This window comes from Agelaius phoeniceus, chromosome 29, assembly GCF_051311805.1.
Source record: "Agelaius phoeniceus isolate bAgePho1 chromosome 29, bAgePho1.hap1, whole genome shotgun sequence".
NCBI lineage: Eukaryota > Metazoa > Chordata > Aves > Passeriformes > Icteridae > Agelaius > Agelaius phoeniceus.
In genome coordinates this window covers 912,747-937,968 of record NC_135293.1, presented here as the reverse complement: position 1 = coordinate 937,968, position 25,222 = coordinate 912,747, and the positions used below count along the sequence as shown (strand labels likewise).

Genomic DNA, 25,222 nt, shown 5'->3' with positions numbered 1-25,222 from the left:
ATGGGGGGGGGGGGTCGTTCCACAGCTGATTTTGGGGGGGTCTCGGTGCAGGGGGGGCACTCTGGGGGTTGATATTTTGGGGGGGGCCCCCCGGGCGTGCCCCGGGCGTGCAGGGGGAAAGCGAAAGCAGTCGGGAGCTGGGGCTGCTGGGGCAGGGTGGGGACGGGCCCGGGGTGCAGCCCCCCCACCCCAAACCCCACCCCAAAACCTCCCGGAGCCTCCCCCCGCTCTGGCTGGGGGCTCAGGGACCCCTCAGTCCCCACCCCCGGCCGTGCTTCCCCGTCCTGCCTCAGTTTCCCCACCTGCTCAATGGGGTTAATGACCCAAAACCCCCCTGAAACCGCCCCAAAATCCCCCCGGGGGGCGGGGGAAGGGTGAGGGGCAGGGGGGGGGAGCTGAGCCGGGGTTATTTAAGGGAAAAAAGGGGAAAAAGGGGAAATCCCAGCGTGGAACGGGACCCCCCGAGGGGGGAAGGGGGGGTGTCGATCAGAGCTTTGCTTTTCTCGCTTTCTCTTCCTTTAACGAACTCGAACCCCCCCTCCCCGAGCAGGAATTCCAAATGCACCCGAAATTTTCGCTTTTCCACGCGGCCGGGAAGGCGCTGGAATTCCGGGAGCCGTTCCCTGCCGGGCTGGGGGTGGCCCGGCCCCGCCCGGGTGGGGACAGCCCGGCCGTGTCCCCGTGTGTCCCCCCCGGGCCGGGCGGGCCCGCAGCCCGCGCTGCTCCCGTCCTTGCCAGGCTGGCTCCGAGCCCACCGTGACCTTGGGCTCCGTGTCCCCTTCCCCCAGCGGGCCACGGGGGGGACACGAGTGGCACGGAGGGGCTGGGGGGACATTGAGGACACCGAGGGTGGCACGTGGTGCCTTGGGGAGGTGGCCTGGGAGGGACATTGTGGGGCGGGGGGCGTGCGGAGGTGACACACCGGGGTGGGGTGACTCGGGGAGGTGGCCCTGGGGGGGACCCGAGTGGGGTTGGGGGGACAGGGAGGTGACCTGTGGGGACACACGTGGGTCTGGGGGCACGGGAGGGGGTGACGCGTGGGTGAGGTGAGCGAGAGGTGACCCGAGGGGTGACACGAGTGGCTGTGGGGGTGTGGAGCATGAAGGGTGACCCAGAGGGCCCGAGGGGTGACACCCGTGGGGCGACACCCGTGGGTTTGGGGACACAGAGGTGCCCCAGGGGGTGACAGGTGGGCAGGGTGACCCAGAAGAGACCTGCGGGGTGACACCCGTGGGTTTGGGGGCCACAGAGGGGCCCGAGGGGGTGACACGGGGGCAGGGTGACCCCAAGGGGCTCAGAGTGGGGACACGAGTGGGTTTGGGGCCGGTGAAGGTGCCCCGGGGGGTGACACGAGGGGGTCAGGGGGACGCCAGGGTGACCCGTGGGATGGCCCGTGGGCAGAGTGACCCAGAGGGGACCTGGGGGTGGCCCCGTGGGGACACGAGTGGCTCTGGGGTCTGTGTGACACTCACAGAGGGGGGAGGTGACACCATGTGACACGCGCGGGTCTGGGGTCTGTGTGACACTGACGGGGACAGGGGGACACGTGTGGGTCTGGGGTCTGTGTGTGTAACACTAACGGGGGAGAGGTGACACCGTGCGACACGTGTGGGTCTGGGGTCCGTGTGCCACTCCCGGGGGGGAGGTGACACCGTGCGACACGCGCGGGTCTGGGGTCCGTGTGCCACTCCCGGGGGGGAGGTGACACCGTGCGACACGCGCGGGTCTGGGGTCCGTGTGCCACTCCCGGGGGGGAGGTGACACCGTGCGACACGCGTCCCGCGGTGGGGGGGGGTCCGCGGGGTCCCCCCTGGGGTCTCCCCCGGCCGCGCCCCCCCCGAGCCCCCCCCGCGCTGCGCCCCCCCCCGGCCGGAGGCGGCTGCGCCCCGCGGGGGGGGCGGCGGGCGGGGGGGCGGCGCGCGGCCCCTTTAAGAGCGGGGCGGCCCCGGCCGGAGCAGGAAGGAGCCGCATACGGGCCTCGGCGAGCAGCTCCCGCGGGGCGGCCAGAGACTGCTCCGCCCGCCCGCACGGCCCGGCCCGCTCCGCTCGCCCGGACCGCTCGGCCCCCGCCCGGTACGGAACTGAGGGGTGGGCGCGCATGGAGAGGGCGGGGGGGGGGGGGGGTCGCGCATGGGGGGGGTGGTTCGGGCCTGACCCTCCCCCCCCTCCCCGGGGGTGGTGGGGGGCAGTGGGGGGTGGGGAGGGGTCGGTTGCGTCCGTTGCGGAGGGGGGGTGGGGGCTGCCCCCCCCCCTCCGCCCCCCCTCCGTATACGTTGTACTTGGCCGGGCCGTGCTGGGGGGGTCGCGGAGGGGGGGGGGGGGGGAAGGGTTGGGAGCGGGGAGGGGTGGGGGGGAGCGCTGCGCGGGGGTTGCCGGGAGTTGTAGTCCCTCGGCGGCGGCGCGCCGCAGGTGCCGGTGGGCGAGCGGACTGCGCTCCCCGGCGGCCCTCGCGCGCGCGGCGAGCGGGAGGCGTGTTGATAGGCAGCGGGCGGGGCCAATCGGGGCGCGCCCTCCGCCCCGCGCACCCGCCCCGCCCGCCGCCGCCCGGCCCAATGGCGGGCGCCGCGCGGGGTGGCCGGGGACGGGCGCGGCGGGGCCTGCGCGGCCCCCCCCGCCCGGGCCCGCGACCCCCGCCCGGGCCGGGCCCCGCCGCGACCCCCGCCCGCCCCGCCGCCCCCGCGGGGCCGCCACCGACACTTTCCCCCCCCCTCCTCCCCCCCGGCGCCCCCCGCCCCCGCCTCCCCCCGGCCTCCATTGCGGCGCCCGCCCGCCCGGGGGAAGGGGTGGGGTCGTGGCGCCCGGCCAAGGCTCCCTGTGGGCCCCGCGGGGGGGGCGGCCCGGGCCGGCGGGGGGGGAGGCCGGTCATGGGTGGGGTCCCCCGGGGCCGCCCCGTGCGGGGGCGTCGGGCCGCGCCGTCCCCACGCACCCCAAGGTCGTTGGCGGCCGGGGGGCGCCGGCCCGGCCCTGCCCGCCCCGCTCCGGCCCTGCGCGCCCGGGGTTGTTTTTACCCCCCTCGGCCGTCCCTTATCTCCCCCCGGCCGGCTGCGGGCAGGGGGGGCCGCGGTGATAATCCCCCCGCGGGGCTGGGGCGCTGCTGCCCGCAGGAGACCGGCGGGATAAGCCTCTCCCCCCGCGGGACTGCGCAGCGGCGAGGGCTCGGCGTGAGGGGCAGCATCCCTCGGAGCTGCCAAAACATTCCCCGCGTGCCCGGGGAGCCGGCACTGCCTCCTCATCGTCATCCCCCCTCTCGGGGCTCGGTTTTGGAACTGGTGGTTCCGGTCAGGTGCCCAAAAGTGCCGTGCCGTGCTGAGGCCTCCGCGACACAGGCAAAGGTCCCTGCCCTCTTCCCCTCGGAGCGGTGCTTGGTGGGGCTGGAGACGGGACAGAGTCACGGACACATTGCTGGGAGCGTGGGCTGGCAGCTGGGCACTGCCAGGGAAAGGGGTCCTTGGCTGTGTTGTTCCGGGAGTGTGGGAAAAGTTGGTTTATGAAGCTGTATCAGGAGAGGCTGAGGTTGGAGATCGGGCAAAGTTTCTTTTTCCAGAGCATGGTGGGGTGCTGGACAGATTGCCCAGGGAATGGCCCCAGCCCCGAGGCTGCCAGAGCTCCAGAAGCGTCTGGACAGCACTCCCAGGGATGCACAGGGTGGGATTATTGGGGTGTCTGTGCGGGGCCAGCAGCTGGGCTGGGCGATCCCTGTGCGTCCCTTCCAGCTGAGGTTATTCCATGATTCCATGGAAAGCCCTGGGACTCCGGCAGCAGCACCAGGACGTGTAAATCCCGGCGTTGCTCCGCCGAAAGCGACAGTTCCTGTTGTACAAGCCCAGCCGACGTGACTGCCCGGCCCCTGCCTGGCTCTCGGTGTTCCCTGAGCTCTGCAGACCCTCGGCTTTGGGCAGCCAAAGTTTCTTTGGGCTCAAGGACTCTTGGTGGTGAGAGTTTGCTGCCGTCCCAGTTCAAGAGCGGCCGTGTTCCCGGGGCTGTTGGTTGTCCTGGCTATCGAAACCATAACTTATATAATAACTGTTTTATGGACACGGGGAGAGAAAGGTTCTGCCTGGAAGAATTTACAACCTAATGAGGGTTGAAGTTGTGCTCGGTGTAGCAGCAGAGCTAAAAGGTCATCGTGGCGCTTTCCAAAAGTGTTTGGGGTGGTTGTTGGTGGTGTTTTTCAAGGAATTGTGTGAGTTCTCAAGGATTCTGCCCGTCCTGGTTGGAAATTGCAGCGTGTGGGCTCTTCTGGAGGCTGAGCAGGAAGAGCTGGGCTGGCTTTAATTCTGATGGTTTTGCTGGAGTTGTTGGATTTCAACTACTTTAAAAAAAAATAATAAAAGAGACCGAAAAAAACTGAGGAGTTTATTAGAGAGGAGCCTTTCTTGTTTAATATTCATTCTGGCCCCTGTTTAGGCTTGTTCTGGTGAAAGAGGGAGTGAAGAGGCGCAACCCAAACACGGGTGATGATGGTGGGATTTTTCCACCAAGCCTTAATTGCTTCAGTAACTCCAGGGAGGGTTTTGCAAGGCAGGAGCTCTTAATAAATGTGGTGGTGAATGAAAGTAGTTCCTCACTTTGCTGCTCTGCAACTCTTCCTCTGCCTTTTTTTTTTTTTTTTTTTTTTTAATTATTAATCGTTTTTCACTCGTATTTCATCTGGTGGCCGTGGGTCTGGTGAAGATCTTTAGCTGTGGCTTCACGAGGAGCTCTGCTCTGTGGAGGAGCTGGGTGGAATTAATTTGGCACGGTGAGGGCGGCTGGGCTCCCTTCGTGTTTGGTGACTTTTGGAAGCAGAATTAAAAATTCCAGTTGTTCTCCCAGCGTGGGAATTTGGATGTGGGCACGGGACGCAAATGAGGGGTGAAATTTATGCTGCCATCGAGGCTCTGTGGTGGTTTGGGTGCTCCTGTCTCCCTTCAGGACCTTGTTTTGGGATCCAGTGCTGGGGTTTAACTGCAGGATCAAGTCCCATGCAGGTGTCCCACCTAAAAATCCCAGGTTTGTGTTTGAGGCAGAGTCGAAATGCTTGAGAACTGTGGTTTGATCTTGATTTAAACTGACACTTGAGGGTTCTCTCCCCGTCTCGGGATGCTGAGTTTTTTGGAAGATGAGCTTGTGTGGCGAACAATTAGAAAGAGCCCTGCTCCTTATCTCTCCTAGTCCAGGCAATGAACAGTTGCTTTAACTACACTCTCAACCAGCCTTAACCTCAAATTTGAGCAGACCGGTCCCAGTCTGTAATTAAAAGCCTTTTGACGAGCAGAACTCAGGGAAAGGGAGGAAGACCGGCAGTGTCTGGGCTGAGGGAAGCGTTTATCCCCAACCCCGTGGCCCTTTGATCCCAACTGCTGCTGTGTCCGTCCCTGTACCTGTGCCTGCAGCGTCCCAGAGGAGCTCTGCGAGGACGTCAGCGGGAGTAAACGAGGTCAGGCCAGCGCTGGGATCCTCTCGGAGTAGCCGGGGCCGATTGTTCCTCGCCCAGCCCCCTGCCCGTATCGCCTTCCCTGCGCTCAGTTTCAGTTTCCCACCCGCCCGCTGGCACCGCCGGCTCCGGTGGCGCAGCCGGGCCGGATCCCGGTGGGGCTCGTTCGTTCCCACCGCCCCGGGGATTCGGGGATGTCCCGCAGCAGCCCCGGGCTGCAGGTGGAAGGGAACTATAGGGCTCAGCTTAATGCGACGAGGTGCGAGAAACTGGAGACTGCTGCGAGCTGCCCCGGGGCTGCAGGTGGGAGCCAAGGGCACGGCGGTGGGATGAGCTGCAGATCCCCTGGCAAGCAGCGGCTTCCCAGCACCCTGGCATCGCCCATCCCTGGGAAAACGTGCGGCCAGAGAGCCGGGAATGTGACCTGCCAGTGCTGGCCTGGCCGGCTGGGACGCTGGCATCCTCCTGGGCATGAAATCCCAGCACCCTCGGGGTCGTTCTCCTCCTGTTCCCCACCCCTGTGCCCACAGCTGGAACGCTGGCATCCTCCTGGGCATGAACTCGGGGTCATTCTCCTCCTGTTCCCCACCCTTGTGCCCACCTGCTGGAACGCTGGCATCCTCCTGGGCATGAACTCAGGGTCATTCTCCTCCTGTTCCCCACCCTTGTGCCCACCTGCTGGAATGCTGGCATCCTCCTGGGCATGAACTCAGGGTCATTCTCCTCCTGTTCCCCACCCTTGTGCCCACCTGCTGGAACGCTGGCATCCTCCTGGGCATGTACTCGGGATTATTCTCCCATTCCCCACCCTTGTGCCCACCTGCTGGAACGCTGGCATCCTCCTGGGCATGAAATCCCGGCAGCCTTGGGGTCATTCTCCTCCTGTTCCTCACCCCTGTGCCCACCTGGAGCCCGTGCCCCTCTCCCGACCTGTCCCTGTGCTGCTTTCTCCACAGCAGAGGATGCCCCCGGCTCCCAGTGCTGGGTTTTAACTCCCTCCTCCCCACCCTTCACTCCACTCCTGCTCCCATTTCCTTCCTGCTTCGTGCACCTCCTTATTTCCCACCAGCACGCTGGGAACCAGTGAGTAAATGAGATTTTTTCCCTGTTGTTTGCTGGAGCTGGGAAGGTGCCGGACGTGGGCTTGTAGCTACAGGTTGAAGCTCCCGGAGCCTCCTGCCCCGACAGGCAGAGCAGAGGGAGCAGAGAGGGATCAGCGTTCCCCCCATGCATCCCAGCAGGGCAGGAAGGAAGGAGGGAGATCCGTGGTTGCCAGGGATGGAGCCCTGCTTGCTCCAGGGATTCGCTTTTGCTCGTCATCCCCTGGAGCCGGGAATGGCCGGACGAGCTGTCTGTTAATCCACAAACTGGGAATTACATAAGGGGCTGCCCTGCCCTGCTCTCTCATCAAACTCCAGGCTTATTCTTTTATTTGTTTCCCCCTTTTTTTTTTTTTGTCCTCCCTCATTTCCCAGTGTAGAAAAGAACAACAGGTCTGTGAGGTGTCATTTGAGGCAATTAGATTGATGCCAGAGCCTCGGGCAGGGAATGTCAGGAGTGGTGGGGGGGACAATCCCGGGATAGGGGACAGCTTTGGGAGCTCCTGCAGCAAATGGGAATGGGGGGATTTGGGGTTTGAGCAGTTCTTAGGGCTCTCTGCTTAGGGGTCAGGAGAGATGTGACAGGGAGGGGGAACATGGAGTGAGGGGGTAAATGCTGTCTGCTAGGGGGATTTGGGATTTGAGCAGTTTTTATGGTTCTCTCAGTTCAGGAGGCCACGAGAGCTGTGACAGGAGAGGGGAAATTGGGGTGAGGGGGCAGAGGGGATTGGTTTCTCTCAAGGAAACCCTGGAGTGACTTTGGGAGGATTTTGGCTGGAGTGGGGACAGGCTTTGGCCTCTGAAGGGGAGGGGGTGTCCAAGCATGACCTGCTCTGGTTGTTCTCCAACCAGGAGCAGCTGGGCTGTGCCGGGGGTTAAAGCTTGGAGTCCTCAATTGCTCCCTTGCAAAGGGGCCCCGTGCTGCCTTTTTGGAAAGCAGTTGCTTATTCCTGCCTGGATCCTGGTGCCTCCAGGCTCCTGGGGCTCCCAGGTTGGAAAAGAACTCCTGGGAGAGAGCAGCTCCTGCAGCCAGCACTGGAGCCTCGTGCTTTGTGCACTTCTTCCCCTTTTTCCCTGCAACTCCTGAGACTTTCTGAAGTATTTTGGAGAACTGTGGCTGGCTGAGCCACGGCCTGGTGTTGTCCAGAATCTCCCAAAACCAGGGAGCTTTCCCACAGGAGCCAGGTGGGACAGAACCTGTTGGAGGGCCAGGACTGCAGCAGTGTGGGCACACTGGGGCTCAGTGAAAAGGGTTTGTTCGGGCAGCAGAACAATTTCCTTGAGTTCCAGGGTATCCAGGGCTCTGGGCTCAGCTCAGGTGGGCTCAGCTTAGCCTGAGGGTTGAGGGAGGCCTGGGAGTTGCTGGAACAGAGGTGGGTTTGGAGCAGGGGTTGAGGGTCTTTGAGCAGCTCTCAGCAGTTTGGGGTTGGTTTTGTCTCCCTCTCTCACAGGGGAATTCCTGTGACCTCTTGGTGCTGTTGGGGACAATCCCAGCACACGGAGTTGGTGCCATGGACTTGTGTGCTGAGGCAGAGTGACAGTGCTGGGGATGGAGGAGCTTCTCAGCCCAAAATAACCCTGACACGCAGGGCTCGGGTGGGAGACTCCCAGGGCTAAAAGGCACATTCCTGCCAGATTAAATCCGGCCTCTGATGACAAAGGAGAAAATTGGCGAGGAGGGCTGGGTGGAGGAACCAGTTCAGGCTCACCTTGCAACATGAGAGGAGTTTGGTGCTGTCAGGGCTGAGGGTGGCAGCTGGGGAGGCTCTGGGGCTGCAGCTTTGGGATCCTCTGGAACAGCACCAGTGTTTGGCCACTTGACCGTTGTCCATCGGGGTCCATGTCCTGCCTCTGGCCAGCAGCTGGAAACTGAAGTTTCCCAGGAGCTTTGCTGTGCCCTGCAAGGAAATCCCATCCCAGCTCCATCCCTGTGGAATGTGGCACTGGGTCACCCCTCTGTGCCTGGGCTGTGGAGGGCAATCCCTGCTGGTGAATCCCTCATGGCTCTGGGAGCAGCACCAGCTTTCCTGGGAGATGCAGAGTCTGGCCCAGGCTTTTGGGATGAGCCTGTTCTTGGTGACGCTTGTTCTTCCTCTGGAACAATCCCACACCTGCCTTGTCCAGCCTCATCTGGGCCAGCGTGTGAAAAACCAGTGGAGTTCAGGCAGTTTGGGAAAACCAAGAGGAACAAGCCCCTTTCTTCCTGGTGGCTCCAGAGCAGCATTCCCAGCAATTCCCTGTCGCTGATGAGGGATCCCAGACCTCCAGCCCCACCATGGTGGTTCCTCCATGGTTCCTGTTTTATTCCATTAAAGTTCCTGGGATGCTCATGGAGGGTCTGAGGGATGTTCAGACCCAGGGCCCCATCCAGGCTTGAGTGGGAGCAGTTGCTCTTGCTGCCAGAAGCTGCAGGATGTGGGATTCTCCTTTCCTGGCTGTTCCTGCAGTGCTTTAGGTGCTTCTTCCCTGGGCCTGGAGTGCCAGGGGAAGGGACAATGGCTTCAAAATGAGGGCAGGGATGGATGGGATATCGGGAAGGAATTCCTCCCTGGAGGGTGGGGAGACACTGAGCTGGAATTCCCAGAGAAGCTGTGGCTGCCTCATCCCTGGAGGTGTCCAAGGCCAGGCTGGAGCACTCTGGGATGTGGAAGGTGTCCCTGCCCATGGGATGGAACAGGACGAGTCTCAAGGTCCCTCCCAGCCCACACCAGCCTGGGATTCTGGCATTTCAGGGATGTGTGGATCCGTGCCCCAGGATCTGCAGGGTTTGGGGCAGGGTTCCTCTCCTTAAAGGGGCTGCAGGAGGGGGGTTGGCTGTGCTGGAGCTTCCTGTGCTGCCCAGGCACATCCTTGAGAGCAGGGGAGGAAAAGCTCTGGGGCAGGGGAGCTGCTGGAGCCCAGGAGCTGTCAGAACATCTCAGGTGTTCTTGTACTTCACCTGGAGTTTGAGTCTTTGCCCCATCACAGAATGTTTTGGGTGCAAGGGACCTCAAAGCCCATCCAGTGCCAGCCCTGCCATGGCAGGGTCACCTCCCACTGTCCCAGGCTGCTCCCAGCCCTGTCCAGCCTGGCCTTGGGCACTGCCAGGGATGGAGCAGCCCCAGCTGCTCTGGGAATTCCATCCCAGTCCCTCCCCACCCTCACAGGGAAGGATTCCTGCCCAACATCCCATCTAAACCTCCTCTGTTTGAATCCATTGCCCCTTGTCCTGTCCCCTTCATGTCCCTCCCCATCTCCCTTGGAGCCCCTCCATGCACTGCAGGGTCTCCAGAGCTCTTGCAGCAGCATTCCAGCACCCAAAGCACCTCCAAGACGTGGGGTGCTCTGATCTGTGTAAGGAGCAGAGCAGTGCAGCCCCTCTGAGGAGCCCCTGGAGCAGGGCTCGGTCAGGGCTGGGACCTGGAGCCTCTTTGGGAACCAGCTGAACCCTCCTGCTGTGGTTCAGTCTCGTTCCTCATTCCTCACATCCCAGATCCAGACCTGTGGTCGCTTTTCCCTGTTCAGGGCTGGGCAGGGGCTGGAGGGGATGGATGCCCATGCTTGGGAAACAGAGCCAGATTGTCCAGAGCAGCCCACAGATATTTGCAGGGCGCTGGTTCTGCTCTGGTCTCTTCCCTTCAAGAGCTGCATGATCTTGGTCATGTTACCCCAGATGGGGTGTCCAGGCAGCACAGAAGAAAGCTGGAATTCACTCTTTGCCATTGATGACTCCATTGCCTTCTCAAGACCAAGGATTTCTTCCCACTGCACCATTGAAAATGTAGTTTTATTTAAAAGAAAAGCAGGCTGAGGGTTTTTTTTAATATTGATTTTTCCCACAGTGCAGTTCCTTCTGTTGATGTTCAGGGTCTTCCTCTCAGGAACATCCAGCTGGTTCTCCAGGTCCAAATAATTGGGATAGTTTGGCCCTAAGGCACTGACAGCACATTTCCTTGTTGGGAGCAGTTGAGTTTCCATGGCTCAGTGGAGTGGTTGGAATTGTGACTTCTCCCAAGCAGCCAGAAACTTCCCGTTCCCCTTTTCCCCTTTTCCCCTTTTCCCCTTTTCCCCTTTTCCCCTTTTCCCCTTTTCCCCTTTTCCCCTTTTCCCCTTTTCCCCCTTTTCCCCCTTTTCCCCTTTCCCCCTTTCCCCCTTTCCCCCTTTCCCCCTTTCCCCCTTTCCCCCTTCCCCTTTCCCTTCCCCTGCCCTGTTCCCAGCTCCCCAGTGCAAGGTGTGTGTCCCGAGGCCTGGGGTGGATCCTGGGCAGGGTGGGACCTGCTGGGGCCTGTCCTGGGCTGCTCCCAGCACAGGCTCTGCCTCTGCTCCCCATGGCCCCAGAGCTGCCTTGGGCCAGGCTGGCAGAGCTGGGAGAGGGACAGGGGCGCTGGGATGGGCTGTCCCTAAATGCCAGCAGGGGAGGACTTGTGGGGTGGCAGCAGTTCTAGGGGGAAATGCCCCATTTCTGCAGGCTGCTGAGGGACTGCTGGGGTCGTGTTTGGGCCTTGGGCAGCAGCCCCTGGGCTGGTTTTTTGTGTAAATCACCATTTTTTAAATCATTCTCCCCTGGTGCTGCTGCTGAGGCTGCCCTGCCTCGGTCGTGTGTGTTTGCTCCAAGAAATCCCAGAGCAGCTTGGGATCCTTGGGCACCTTGAGTGTCCCAACTTTCAGAATAGTTTGGGCTGGATGGACCTTAAATATTCTGCCACGGGCAGGGACATCCTGGAGTTTCCCAGGGTGCTCCAGCCTCCTCTTGGACAATTCCAGGGGTCCAGGGGCAGCCACAGCTGCTCTGGGAATTCTTCCCAATTCTCACCCTGCCCTGTCAGTTTGACCCATTCCCTCCTGCCCTGTCCCTCCACACTCATGTCCAAAGTCTCTGTCCATCCCACAGCCTCAACATCCACAGGCACCTCCCAGAGCTCAGCTCTTCCCAGGAATTGTTGCTGTGTGCATTGCAGAATTCCCCAAAGCCGTTTTGCCTCGTGCCCCATGGAAAGGCTGATGCTGATTCTCCCTTCCTGCCCCGAGCAGGTGCCAGGTGTTGCTCAAGTTCTCACCTGTGCTGCTGCAGAGGGCGGCACCTCTGCCTATGGAAGGGTTTTGGGATCTTTTCCGGATTAGAGCACGTAGAGAACATTGGCTGTTCCCTGTTCCCCAGGTGTGACCCAGCTCTTCCACCTGGCTGTGCCTGAGCCCTCCCAAACTGCTCAGCTTCCTCTAAATTTTAAGGCAAAGAAGTGAAGAGAAAAGGAAAAACAACCACTGAGGTTCTGTGGAAAACTGGTAATTAAAGAGGTGTTTTGTCAGCACTTTTGGTTGGGATCCCATCTTGATGTGGTCGTCTCATTTGAATGTAAATGTCAAATTCCAGAGCTCCTGGAGGAGAGGGATTGGGTGACATCCTGCTGAGGGAAGCACAAGCTCAGGGGTTTCAGGGAGCTCTGGGTGCTGCTCTTGGGCTGGGGGGGGGTCTGGGAGGGGAGAGGGGAGAAATTGAGCTTAAAAAAAAGAAAATAAAATCGCAGTGCTGAGGTCACAGCTCGGGTGCTGTGTCCTGGTGTGGCCCCTCACGGTGAGAAGGACACAGAGGGGCTGGAGTGAGCCCAGAGAAGGGAATGGAGCTGGGGAGAGTCTGGAAAACATCTGAGGGAGCTGGGGAGGCTCAGGAGTGACCTTCTGGCTCTGCACAGCTCCCTGACTGGGGGCACAGCCAGGAGGGGTCAGGTTCTGCTCCCAGGGGACAGCAGGACAAGAGGGAACGGCCTTGAGTTGCACCAGGGCAGGCTCAGGTTGGATTTTGGGACGATTTCTGCATGGAAAGAATGATTGGACATTGGCAGGGGCTGTCCAGGGAGTTCCCATCCCTGGAGGTGGCACTGGGCTGGGGACAAGGTGGGACTCAGTGATCCTGGAGGGCTTTTCCAACCTCAGGAATTCATTTCAGTCTTGAGGAGCAGCGTCCAAAGGCCATGGGGAATCAGCTGGATGTGGAACATCAGCTCAGGGAGGTGGAGAACTTCCCTCACCCCCGTCCAGCACCCAAAAAATGACATTTTTCCTGCCTGTGTGTGCCAGGCTGACCTGTGGAGCTGGAATAGCCACAGCTCCCCCGTGCTGGGATTTTGGAAGCGCTGAGGGGGCTCAGAGCAGGGTTGGGGCTGCACAGGGTGTCCCAGCAGGCTGTCAGTGATGTTCCTAAATCACCTGGAGGGCTCTGCTTGCTGCTGCTCCAACCCCCCTTCCTCACGGGCTGTATTTCACCTCAGCCATTCCCAAACTTCTCCCCCAGTGCCACTTTTGGGGTGAAATGTGGCACCTCTGAGCCCTGCAGAGCCACCCAGGCTGGGACAGGGGCCTGGAACTCCCAGGCAGGCAGGGAGGGAATGGAGCTGCTGGGAAATCCAGGTCAGGAGTTGAGGCTCCCCCTTGGTGGCCCATTCAGACCTTTCCTTGCCAGGCAGGGACGGGCTGTGGTTGTGCCAGCAGCTTTTGTCACTTGTCACCTGGCTTCAGCACATTCCCAAGTGCACTCTGCCCATTCCATCGTGGCCTTGAGCCCCGGTGCCATGAGCAAGCAGTGGATTTGGGGTGCCTGGAACTTGTTTTGAGTCACCCACCTCACAAAGACTCAACAAGTTCCCAAAACCCCAAATCCATCCTTTGGAACACTCCGTTTTCCCATTGGCAATTCCTAAACTGTTGGAAAGGGAATGGAGGGGACGTTTTAAGGACTCAGTCTCTGGATGTGGCTGGAGCATCCAGGCCCTGACCCCGTTCCTGGGGGGCTCAGGACGCCCCCTTTGCCCCCAGCATCCCCGGGCACCGCGGCCGTGGGACACAAAGGCCGTGTTGTGTGCGGGGTGGCCGACTTGGAGCAGGCTCCAGGGGCAGTCTCATGACCCTGCAGCCATTCCCACACTGTGGGGATGATTATCCCAGCCCGCAGGCTGGGGGGGGACCTTGTCTGGCTGCTCCCCAGGGCTGGGCTGTGTGGGGGACAGACACAGAACCCTCAGGAGCCCTGTCCACAGCTTCCAAACGCTGCACGCAGCTCCAGCTCACTGGATTTGGGAGGAAAAAACTTGTAAAGCATCTGTGGTAGAGAGGAGGGAGAGGGGGAAGCTCCAGTGCTGGTTTTGGGGCTGGCAGGGTGTGGGATCTGCTCCAGTCAGGGTTTGGGGAGCTCTGGAGCTGCCCTGGTGGGAGTGGGACCAGCAGTGCTGAGGCAGCAAAGCCTCCCTGGAGCCCCAGCTCAGGATCCCCTGGGATGGGGTGACCTTGCCCAAGGTCACACCTGAAGCCAGGTCTGGTGTGGAGTGGTGCCACCAAACAGCCCTTTCCTCCCTGATGTAAAAATCCATGAAATTAGGGTTTAAAGGTCAAAGCCTGGAGCTCAGGAGGTGGCTCTGGAGTTGCTCCCAGGAGTCTCAGGAAGCCACCTGGCCTTGGTGTTTGGTGTTGGTGGCAGGACTGGTGCATGCCCTGCACATCCAGCGCCCCTGGTCCTCCCTCCTCCTCCTCACCCCATCCCATTCCTGCTGGGAGCCGAATCCTGGTGTCCTCCTGCTGTTGATTACGCAGGGATTTGCTCCAGATCCCTTTTCCACAGCCTCAGACCTGCCTTCTCCTGCCTTTTCTCTGTATGAAACAGGAAGGTGCCAAAGTTAAACTTATTTTCTGGGCTTAACAAAACGTTTCAAAAATAAGTAAATATGGAAAACTACTGAGGAGGCCGGGGGTGGGTGGGGGAAGCCGGAGTTGTGCAACCTGGGCTCCTGCTCCGTGCTGGGACCCGGGGCTGGCAGCTGCTTCCTGAATAATTATTCCTGTTCTGGATCCATCCTGACTCATCCGTGCCCCCATGGCCTGGGACAGGCCACGTCCCGCTGTGCCTCAGTTTCCCCACCTGGAAATCAGGAGCCTGGATACTCCAGCCTTGTGCTGGGGTGATTTTTGGACTGGTTTGTACAATCAGGAACCTGGATACTCCAGCCTTGTGCTGGGGTGATTTTTGGACTGGTTTGTACAATCAGGAACCTGGATACTCCAGCCTTGTGCTGGGGTGATTTTTGGACTGGTTTGTGTGTGGATTTCTTGGCTCCTGCTGATCCCAGTGCTTGGGATGGGGGGAATGACACTGATTTTCCAGCAAAGCCATTGCTGCTTCAAGGAGCGTGTGGATTTGTGCTTGAGGTGGACAGGAGGGAAATGTTATTCCTGATTTTTGGGATCAGAAGACTGGGATTGTGGGAGAATTAGGGGCTGCTCAGGCTCGCAGTCAGGCTGGGTTTTTCCAGCCTTTGGAGTAAAGTGGATGTGTCAGGAGTGACTTTATTTATTTATCTTGTCCCAAACAAACCCTTGGCATTGGGAAGAGCTGCTGCTTCTGCTGGAACCTGTCCAGGATCCAGGTCTGGCACTGGCACTTGGTGCTCCCGGTGTCCTTTCCTCTCTCTTGCTCCCAGGAAGGAGCAGGAGCTGCCTCAGCTTCCAGGGATCAGCTCTGCTCTGTCAAACACCTGCAGCAGCAGCAGCAGCGTGGGGAGGCTGGGGCTCCCCTCTCCCTGCCCTTCCCAGAGGATATTCCCGGGGTGCTGGCAGCCAGGGACCAGTGATGGGAATGCTATTCCCAGTGGTGACATCACGGAGCTGGGGACCTTCCCAGCAGGAATGGCACTGGGAGATGCTCCCAGGGCAGGACTGGGGTGCACTGGGGAGGCTCAGGCTGCCCTGGCCCCACGCTGGGCACAGCTGTGCCTGCTCCAGGTGCTGCCTGGCTGGGTGATGCCAGCTCCCTGCCAAGGCTTGCTGCTCTGGCCCGGATCCGTGCTAATTCAGCTGTTCTCACTTGAGAGCACCTGGCCTCTGTTCCTCCTCCTCCTCGCCAGGTAAGCACAGGACGGGCAGGATGATGGGAGAGGCACAGGGGACACACTGCCAGGTGCGTCCCTCAGGAATTTGGGGATTCTCCCGATGTCTCCGAGCTCTGACTCACGGCCTTGCCCTCCTTCCCCACAGCCTTTAGCCTGGAAGATGGCGGGTGGCGTGGACGGCCCCATAGGGATCCCGTTCCCGGATCACAGCAGCGACATCCTCAGCAGCCTGAATGAGCAGAGGAACAACGGGCTGCTGTGCGACGTGGTCATCCTGGTGGAAGGCCAGGAGTTCCCCACCCACCGCTCCGTCCTGGCAGCGTGCAGCCAGTACTTCAAGAAGCTCTTCACCTCAGGGTTAGTGGTGGACCAGCAGAACGTGTATGAGATAGACTTTGTGAGTGCGGACGCCCTGTCGGCGCTGCTGGAGTTCGCCTACACCGCGACCCTCACCGTCAGCACTTCCAACGTCAACGACATCCTCAACGCCGCCACGCTGCTGGAGATCCCGGCCGTCAGGGATGTCTGCACGGATCTCCTGGAGAGGAAGATTCTGGCCAAAAATGACCAGATGGATACAGTAGATCAAATTGATCAGAGGAACCATCTCAGAGCAAAAGAGTACCTGGAGTTCTTCCAGAGCAACCCCGTGAACGGCCACCAAGGCAGCTTTCCGTGGACCAACCCAGAGTTGAGAGACCTTCAGAGACTGAACTTCCGAGGCCAAGAGGAGGAGGAGGAGTCGAACTGCAACGGCCTGGACTTCTACTCGCAAGCCACCCCAACCGAAAGACCAAAGGCAAGTGACTGTGACCCCGACAGCAACCCGGCCATGTGGCTGGAGCGCGAGGACGAGGAGCCGGTCAGCGGCGGGATGTTCTCCCCTTCCCAGAACGGACATTACAGCAGCCGCGGCTTGGCCACCCCGGCAGAAGAGGAGGGGGGCACCCCCAGGGGCCCTCTGGACCCGCAGGAGGCCGGGGACTCGCCCAGCTTCATCCCCACGGGCACGGAGACGGAGGATGATGCCAGGGAGGTGGATGACCTGGCCGCCAGCGCCCTGCTCCAGCAGATGATCAACTCGGTGGGGCGGCAGCAGCTCGGCGACGACGACCGCAAGGACGAGGACGGGGTCATGGATTATTACTTGAAATATTTTGGCAGTTCCAGCGAGGGCGACGTGTACCCGTCCTGGTCGCAGAAGGTGGAGAAGAAGATCAGGGCAAAAGCATTCCAGAAGTGCCCCATCTGCGAGAAGGTGATCCAGGGCGCCGGGAAGCTGCCGCGCCACATCCGCACCCACACCGGGGAGAAGCCCTACGAGTGCAACATCTGCAACGTCAGATTCACCAGGTACGGCTGGGAACGGGGCCTGCACACAGACCTGGGGGCTGCACACAAACTCAGGGATTGCACACAGACCCGGGGTCTGCACCCAAACCCAGGGTCTGCACCCAAACCCAGAGTCTGCACCCAAACCCGGGATCTGCACCCAAATCCGGGATCTGCACCCAAACCCGGGGTCTGCACTCAAACCCAGCCCTCCCCTCTCCCCAGGAGCCAGCCCAGGGCTGCTCCTGGGTGATTTTATCTCTCTGCTCAACTCATTTCCGTCCTAACTGGCGAGTTGGGGCTGGAGGCCAAAGTTTTCCAGGGAGCAGTTTGGGGGTGTGACACTTGAGCTATCTCAAGGGGCCTGGCTCGATGGCCAGTGCCACCATCCTGCTGTCCTGACTTGCTGAGCTCTGCTGGAAGCCTGACATGAGGGGGAAACAGAGCTGCAGCTCTTGGTCTGTCCATTGAGGCAGGAGCAGGGGAATGGTTTGGGCATGGCTCATGGCATGGCTGAGGTGGCCGTGGCTGGGTTGGAGGGAGGTTGGAGCCCACTCGTGTCCTTGGCAGAGCAACTCTGCAGCCCCGGTGCAGCTCCCGGGGGCGTTTGCCACGGCCCTGTTCCTAATCAGGGCTGCTCTGCTCCCTGCCTGGGCCACGGCAGCACCAAAGAAAGGGGACATTGTTTGGGCTGCTCCAGTTCACTCCAGTCCGTGCCCGGGCACCGCCTCCTCTCCCCGGCTCTGCTGCGGGGCTGGGCCGGCCCGGGGGTCCCAGCCTGGAGCAGCCCTGGCCCTGCCGGGGACAGCGTGGGCTGCCCGGCCTGGGGCTGCTCCCTTTCCCTTTCCCTGCTCCCTGCTCCCTTTCCTTTTCCCTGCTCCCTTTCCCTTTCCCTGCTCCCTTCCCTTTCCCTGCTCCCTTTCCCTTTCCCTGCTCCCTTTCCCTGCTCCCTTCCTTTTCCCTTTCCCTGCTCCCTTTCCCTGCTCCCTTTCCCTTTCCCTGCTCCCTTTCCCTGCTCCCTTTCCCTGCTCCCTTTCCCTGCTCCCTTTCCCTGCTCCCTTTCCCTTTCCTTTTCCCTGCTCCCTTTCCCTTTCCCTGCTCCCTTTCCCTTTCCTTTTCCCTGCTCCCTTCCGTTTCCCCGCTCCCTTTCCTTTTCCCTGTCTGCTCCCTTCCCTTTCCATTCCCTTCCCTGCTCCCTTTCCTTTCCCTTTTTCTGCTCTGTTTCCCTTCCCTTTCCCTTCTCCCTTTCCCTTCTCTTTCCCTGCCTGCTTCCTTCCCCTTCCCTTTCCCTGCTCTCTTCCCTTTCCCTTTCCCTTTCCCTTTCCCTTTCCCTTTCCCTTTCCCTTTCCCTTTCCCTGCTCCTTTTCCCTTTCCCTGCCTGCCCAGATGTTCCCACTGTGCCACTTCCCCCAGCCCTTCCAGGCCCCTGGTGCTCTGGGGGCTCCATCCCGTGTAGGATCCGTGTGGGATGCCCGGGGTGCAGCCCGAGGGGCAGGAGGCCGTGTCCTGCCCCTTCCCCTGGTCCCGGCCGCGCCCAGCCCACGTTGGAGAGCTGAGGAATGCAGATAATGGCAGGGGCAGGGTGCCAGCCCTCCCTCCCCGCTCCCCCGGCCCTGCCACGCGGCACCTCCCTGCTCCGGGGCTGGGGCTGATCCCACAGCGACCCCACAGCCACCCCATAGCGACCCCACAGTGACCCCACAGCCACCCCATAGCGACCCCACAGCCATCCCTGAGCCACCCCACAGCCACCCCACAGCCATCCCTGAGCCACCCCACTGCCATCCCCCTCTAGGCACCATCCAGGGCACTGCAGGCCCTGGAAATGCCACAGGGTCCCTGGCAGCTGCTGGCACTGCAACATGAGGGGAGGCACAGGGGGGACTTGTGGGGACGGGGAGTTGGTGGGACCACCTCATCCTTTTTCCATCCTGCTCCCATTCCTTGGCATTAGGATCTGCTCCCATTCTGTAGGACCCTGCTCCCATTCCGTTGGATTAGGATCTGCTCCCATTCTGTGGGATTAGGATCTGCTCCCATTCTGTAGGACCCTGCTCCCATTCCGTTGGATTAGGATCTGCTCCCATTCTGTGGGATTAGGATCTGCTCCCATTCCGTGGGATTAGGATCTGCTCCCATTCTGTAGGACCCTGCTCCCATTCCGTTGGATTAGGATCTGCTCCCATTCTGTGGGATTAGGATCTGCTCCCTGCTGGCTCCCAGGAGGGCCTGGCACCTGTAAAAAAGCTGCTTTTCTAAACCAGCAGATTCCAGCCAAAACATCCTCCTGCCTCTGCCCACAGCAGCTTTGGGAAGCCTGGACAGGGACAGGGAGCTGTCCTTGGCATCGCTTGTTCCCGTGCCCCGAGCTCCATTTATTCCATGTTATTTATTCCATGTTATTTATTCCATATTATTTATTCCATATTATTCCTTTGCTCTCCTTCCCCATCCAGGGCTGGGAACAAATCCCTTCCCCATTCCGTGGGAGGGGTTTGGGAGGGGGTTTGGGGTGTGGCAGGAGGAGGAGGGGGCTGCTCCAGCCGGGTGTTCCCGCACCCAGCCCGGCCCTGCTCAGGGATTTTTGCTCCCTGGCGTTTCCTGGTTCCTCTGCGGTCACAGGGGGAGGAGCAGCTCCCATAAAAAAAAAAAAAAAAGAGAAGAGTTTGGGAGGTTATAAAATGCCAAATTGTAATTTCACGAGCCACTTTGTGTGTCACTCAGAGCTGGACACGACCTTGGGGCTTTGATCCTTCCCCGGAGCTTTAGGATTTCTGGGATCCTGTGGGTAAAGGGAGAACGTTCAGGGCTGGGATCTGAGTGATCCGAGCAGGAATGGGGTGGATCCGCCTGGGAAGGGTCGGGCAGGTGCTGGGGAGGGCAGCAGGGGCTCCCCTGCCTGGCCACGTGCTCGGGGCTGGGTTTGCCTCCAGGAAGCAGCGATGGCTCAGGTGGCCCAGCCCCAAATGAGCCATGTGTGACCCCAGAGCTGTGATCAGCCTGGGCTGGGCAGGGTGTGACCCCATAACCCTGCTCAGACCTCATATAGGCCAATGTGTGACCCCATAACCCTGCTCAGACCCTATATGGGCAATGTGTGACCCCATAACCCTGCTCAGACCCTGTATGGGCCAATGTGTGACCCTACAGCCATGCTCAGACCCTATATGGGCCAATGTGTGACCCCATATGTGACAGTGTGTGAACCTACCCTCTCACCCTGCACTGGGTGATGCTCAGCCCCACTCCAGGAGCTGCCCAGCCCTGTGCCAATGCCCATCCCCACACCAGGAGCTCCCCAGGCCCATTCCAGTGCCCATTCCCACTCCAGGAGCTGCTCAGGCCCATTCCAACATTTATCCTCACTCCAGGAGCTGCCCAGCACCAATGTCCATCCCCACACCAGGAGCTGCCCAGGCCCATTCCAATGCCCATCCCCACTCCAGGAGCTGCCCAGCACCAATGTCCATCCCCACACCAGGAGCTGCCCATTCCAATGCCCATCCCCACTCCAGGGGCTGCCCAGCCCTCTGCCAGTGTCCATCCCCACTCCAGGAGCTGCCCATTCCAGTGTCCATCCCCACTCCAGGAGCTGCCCATTCCAATGCCCATCCCCACACCAGGAGCTGCCCATTCCAGTGCCCATCCCCACACCAGGAGCTGCCCAGCCCATTCCAGTGTCCATCCCCACACCAGGAGCTGCCCATTCCAGTGTCCATCCCCACACCAGGAGCTGCCCAGCCCTGTGCCAATGCCCATCCCCACTCCAGGGGCTGCCCATTCCAGTGTCCATCCCCACTCCAGGAGCTGCTCAGGCCCATTCCAGTGTCCATCCCCACACCAGGAGCTGCCCATTCCAATGCCCATCCCTGCTCCAACCCCGTCCCAGTGCCACCCAGGCCGTGTCACCTCCTCCACCGCCCCTCCCTGCCCCTCCACGCCCCCAGTCCGTCCCTGACGTGTCCGTGTGTCCCCGCAGGCAGGACAAGCTGAAGGTGCACATGCGGAAGCACACGGGGGAGAAGCCCTACCTGTGCCAGCAGTGCGGGGCCGCCTTCGCCCACAACTACGACTTGAAGAACCACATGCGGGTGCACACGGGGCTGCGGCCGTACCAGTGCGACAGCTGCTGCAAGACTTTCGTCCGCTCCGACCACCTGCACAGGCACCTTAAAAAAGATGGATGCAACGGGATCCCGTCACGGAGGGGCCGCAAGCCGCGGGTCAGGGAGGCCGGCGGGGCCATGCCCCCCACGCCCACGGAGGACGGGAGCATCCCGGCCCCCGAGCCCGAGGACACGGCCGCGGGCAGCGAGGAGCAGCAGCAGCAGCAGCAGCAGCAGCAGCACTTTGAGGAGAATTCCAATAACGAAGCGCCGGGATTGAATGTAGCAGGAGGGTCGGATGAGGGTAATGAGCAAGGACTCTCCTAAACCAAAAAACAAAACAAAAAACCATAAAACCAACCCCAACCGATGAAACGATGAAACCTGAAAAAAAAAAAACAACAAAACAAAGTCACAAAATCTAGTTAGTACTTTTCCTCCGATTTTTCTCTTTAAAAATGTTTCTCTCCCTTTTTTTTAAGGAAAAAACAAAAAAAAGCTACAAAAAAAAGAAAAAAAAAAAAGAGAGATATTATATATTAACGTTTTCCAATCTTCCCATCGTAAGCGGGGCTCTCCCCCGAGGATCCCTCATAGCCAAGGACCTTTTCTTGGAAAGGCAAGGACGCTAGGGAAGCACGAGGTGGGGATGGAAAGTGGCTCTGTCGCATGGAAAAGAGCTTCCATGTAAATCCAAAGCTTTATTTTGTGTCCAAACACATGTTTAAAAAAAAAAAAAAAAAAAAAGAAAAGAAAAAAAAAAACTTATTTCAGAGAGAGATCTATTTAAGAAAAAAAAAAAGGAAAAAATAGAAAAAAAAATAAGGAGTGGTAGGAGTTGGAAGGGCTGTGGCAGGGCGGGGTTTGGGATTTGGGGGCCGGGGGCTCCTTCCCAGGAGATCGGGGTCAGGATTTGGGGTCTGTCCCCCCAGCCCCTCCCCGAGTGCGAGGCTCAGTCGGGCAGCGAGGGCTCCGGGTGGGGAAAAAATTGCTGGAAATTGCTGGAAAAATTGCCTAAAAAAAATTTTTTTTAAAAGAAAAAAATCATGTGAGAGAAGGCAGCAGGTTCGGCAGGGTTTGTGTCGGGCACCCGGGGCTGGGGACGCTGGAGATGGGGACAGGGCAGGGCTGGGGACACCAGGGTGGGGACACCAGGGTGGGGACACCAGGATGGGGACACCAGGGATGGCTCAGCCGTGCCGTGGGTTCAGCGTCCATCCCTGTGTCCATCCCTGTGTCCATCCCTGTGTCCATCCCTGGCTGTGTCCATCCCTGTCCCCCCCATTGTCCCCACATCCGTCCCCACCCCGCAGTGCCCAGGAAGTGCCTGAGTCAGCCCAGCCCCCGCTGCCGGCAGAATTTGGGGCTGGGGGGTCCCAAATCCCCCCCCAGGGAATTTTTCTTTCCCCCCCCCCCCTTTTCCTTAGGGAATTTTTTCCCCCACCCCCCCCCCCCTTCCCTTTGCCCCAGGGAATTTTTTCCCTCCCCAGCACGGCCCCAAAAACGCCTCCAAATCCCTTTGGCAAAAAGGTTCTTTGGGGTCTCCCCTAAAGGAGCAGGAGGCCTTTGGGAAAGGGGGAGCACCTGGCCCCCCCCAGCCCCATTCCCAAAAAGAAAAGAAAATAAAATATATATAAATATATATATATATCTAGAGATGCTCTATGGCTGGAGAGGCGGGTCCCGACCCTTGGGGGGAAAAGGCACCTTTGAGTTGGTCACCTGTTTTCTAAATGCACATTTTTAAATGCTAAAAAAAAGAAAAAAAAAAAAAAAAGAGTAAAAAACCAGAGAGATTTTAAGCCCTTTTATTTTCAAAGCACTTTTTAGATTCTCTTCCTTTTATTTTAATTTTTTTGTTGGTTTTTTTTGGGTTTTTTTCCTTTTTTTTTTCCTTTTTTTTTCTTTTTTTTTTTTTTGGTGTTTTTACTTTCAAAAGAAAAAAAGCAAAGAGCAGGTTTTGGCCGAATGTATTTTGGAGAGGGAGTGAGAGGGGAGTGTGTGCTGGGGAGGGTGGGGTGAGTGGTGGGGCTGGGGGAAGAGATGGATGTTTATTTAATGCAGAAAAACAAAAAAAAAAGCAATAAAAAATTCCAAAAAAAAAAGCTTAAAAATAATAAAAAAGAAAAAAAAAAAAAAAGAAAACAAAGAAGTCTTAGCACTTTGCGATGGAACGGGTACTTTGAGCTCACTTTATCTTAATTTAAAAAAAAAAAAAGCAAGATTCAAGATGTTTACAAGTCAAAAAAAAAACTTTAAAAAAAAAAAAGACTTCTACGGAGAAAAAAAAATATTATTAAAAAAAAAAAGCCTAAATTTATTTTTGTAAGAAAAAAATGTGTATATATATATATATATTTAACAAAAAAAAAAACCTAGAAAAAAATACAAATATAGGCAGAATCCAAGTGAGATTGGAGGATGGGAGGAAGATGCTAATTAGGTTCTGTGACATGCCCTGACCCTCGGGAATTTTAAATAGAAAAAAAAATCCATGGAAGCTTGAATTTTAGGCAGGAATCCTGGGGGTTGTGGCTCACTCACTGCTCCCCACAGCCTTGAGGAGGTTGTTTGTTTGTTTGGGGGTTTTTTTGGGTTTTTTTTGGTTTTTTTTTAATTTTTTTTGTAGAAATAATTTTATTTTTACGATGTTTTTTTTTAGCCAGTGCCAGCGCAGAGGTGTTGGGATCCCTGTGGATTTGGCAAAAATCCCACCTGGAGCAGGGAAATTGGGATTTGGGCTGGGAAATTGGGGTCTGGAGCAGGGAAATTGGGATATGAGCTGGGAAATTGGGATTTGGAGAGGGAAATTGGGATACGAGCTGGGAAATTGGGATTTGGATAGGAAAATTAGGATCTGGGCTGGGAAATTGGGATCTGGACAGGGAAATTGGGATTTGGGCAGGGGGAATTGGGATCTGGATAGGGAAATTGGGATATGAGCTGAGAAATTGGGATTTGGGCTGGAAAATTGGGATATGAGCAGGGAAATTGAGATTTGGGCTGGGAAATTGGGGTATGAGCTGAGAAATCAGGATTTGGGCAGGAAAATTAGGATCTGGGCTGGGAAATTGGGATCTGGACAGGGAAATTGGGATTTGGGCTGGGAAATTGGGATCTGGACAGGGAAATTGGGATTTGAGCAGGGAAATTAGGATATGAGCTGGGAATTTGGGATCTGGAGAGGAAAATTGGGATACAAGGTGGGAAATTGTGATTTGGAGAGGGAAATTAGGATCTGGGCAGGGAAATTGGGCTCCGGGCAGGGAATTGGGATCTGGGCAGGGAATTGGGATCCGGGCAGGGAATTGGGATCTGGGCAGGGAAATTGGGATTTGAGCTGGGGAATTGGGATCCGGGCTGGGAATTGGGCTCCAGGCAGGGAATCCCCCGGGAAGGAGCTGGAGGGAGCCCAGATCCCAGGGATTTGTGTCCCTCCCGTGCCCCCTTTGGGCAGGAAAATCGAGCCCCCAGGTGCCTGTGGGTCCCCATCCCTCCCTGAGCAGCAGATTTGGGATCTGGGCAGGGAATTCCCATGGGGAAGGGGTCGGATCCCAACCCGGGGGCTCCGGGCGGGGCCGGCCCCTCTGGCAGCACCGGCTGAGGTTTTTTTTTTTGGGAATATGCAAAGAAAATTCCGTGTGGATTTGTAAATAGAGACTTGTGGAGGTTCCTGTTGTGCTCGGGGTTGTGGTGGCTCCTCCCGTCCTGGTTTTTGGGGTTTTGTTTTTATTTTTTCCCCCTGTGGATTTTGCCACCCTTGCTGCTGCTTTTCCTTCCCCCATTCCCAATCCCAAAGGAATCGTGGGGGAAGCAGCACCGGGAGGGGGTGAAGGGGGTGGGAGCTTCCAGGTGTGCAGAAAAGGGGGAAAAAAGTGGGGGAAAAAATGAGGGATTGGTCAAAAGAAAGGAAGGAAAAAAACGGGGGAAAAGGAAATTGGAGGGGAGAAATAAAAGAGGGGAAATAAGGGAAAGAAAGGGGGGGGAGAAGGAAAAATGAGAAATGAAAGGTGGAAAAAAAAGGGGGGAAAATGAGAAAAGAAGGAATAAATTGGGGGGGGGAGGGCAAGGGGAGAAAAATAGGGCAAGAAAGAAGGAAAAAAGGAAAAATGCAAAGGAAAAGGAGCACAAAGGAGGAAGAGGAGAGAGGAGCAGACTCAGGATTCCCCCAGCGATGTCCCCGTGTCCCCCCTGTCCCCTCCCTGTCCCCCCCACTGGCAACACTTTAGCACAAGGTGAAGTTTGCACTAAAAATAAATCAAGAAAAAGCAAAAAAAAAGCAAAAAAAAAAAGCTCCAAATGCCCCAGGATTGTCCCTGTCCCGTCGCCTTAAAGCCCCCACCCCAAAATCCCCCCCCGTAGCTCAGCATCGAGATTTTTGTCTTTATTCTGATTAATTTTAATTTAATTTGAGGT

The 25,222-nt window shown here is 58.4% G+C and overlaps 1 protein-coding gene across 2 annotated transcripts; it reads left to right on the top strand.

The window, feature by feature from the left end:
• Window positions 1-1,958: 1,958 nt before the first annotated feature.
• On the top strand, window positions 1,959-21,213 carry ZBTB7A (zinc finger and BTB domain containing 7A). Of its 2 annotated transcripts, none has more exons than XM_054649924.2 (3): window positions 1,959-2,073; window positions 15,514-16,721; window positions 20,680-21,213. In XM_054649924.2, exons 2-3 carry the CDS (start codon window positions 15,529-15,531, stop codon window positions 21,131-21,133), a joined length of 1,647 nt encoding a protein of 548 aa, XP_054505899.2. In that variant the 5' UTR covers window positions 1,959-2,073; window positions 15,514-15,528; the 3' UTR covers window positions 21,134-21,213. The 2 variants fall into 2 exon arrangements, with proteins under 2 accessions (XP_054505899.2, XP_054505900.2); XM_054649925.2 differs by lacking the exon at window positions 1,959-2,073 and adding an exon at window positions 14,908-15,383.
• The last annotated feature ends 4,009 nt before the right edge of the window (window positions 21,214-25,222 follow it).

Coding starts and splice junctions, on each gene's coding strand:
- ZBTB7A (XM_054649924.2), top strand. CDS start 15,529: ATGGCGGGTGGCGTGGACGGCCCCATAGGGATCCCGTTCCCGGATCAC. Junction 16,722..20,679: donor TGCAACGTCAGATTCACCAG/GTACGGCTGGGA, acceptor GTGTCCCCGCAG/GCAGGACAAGCTGAAGGTGC.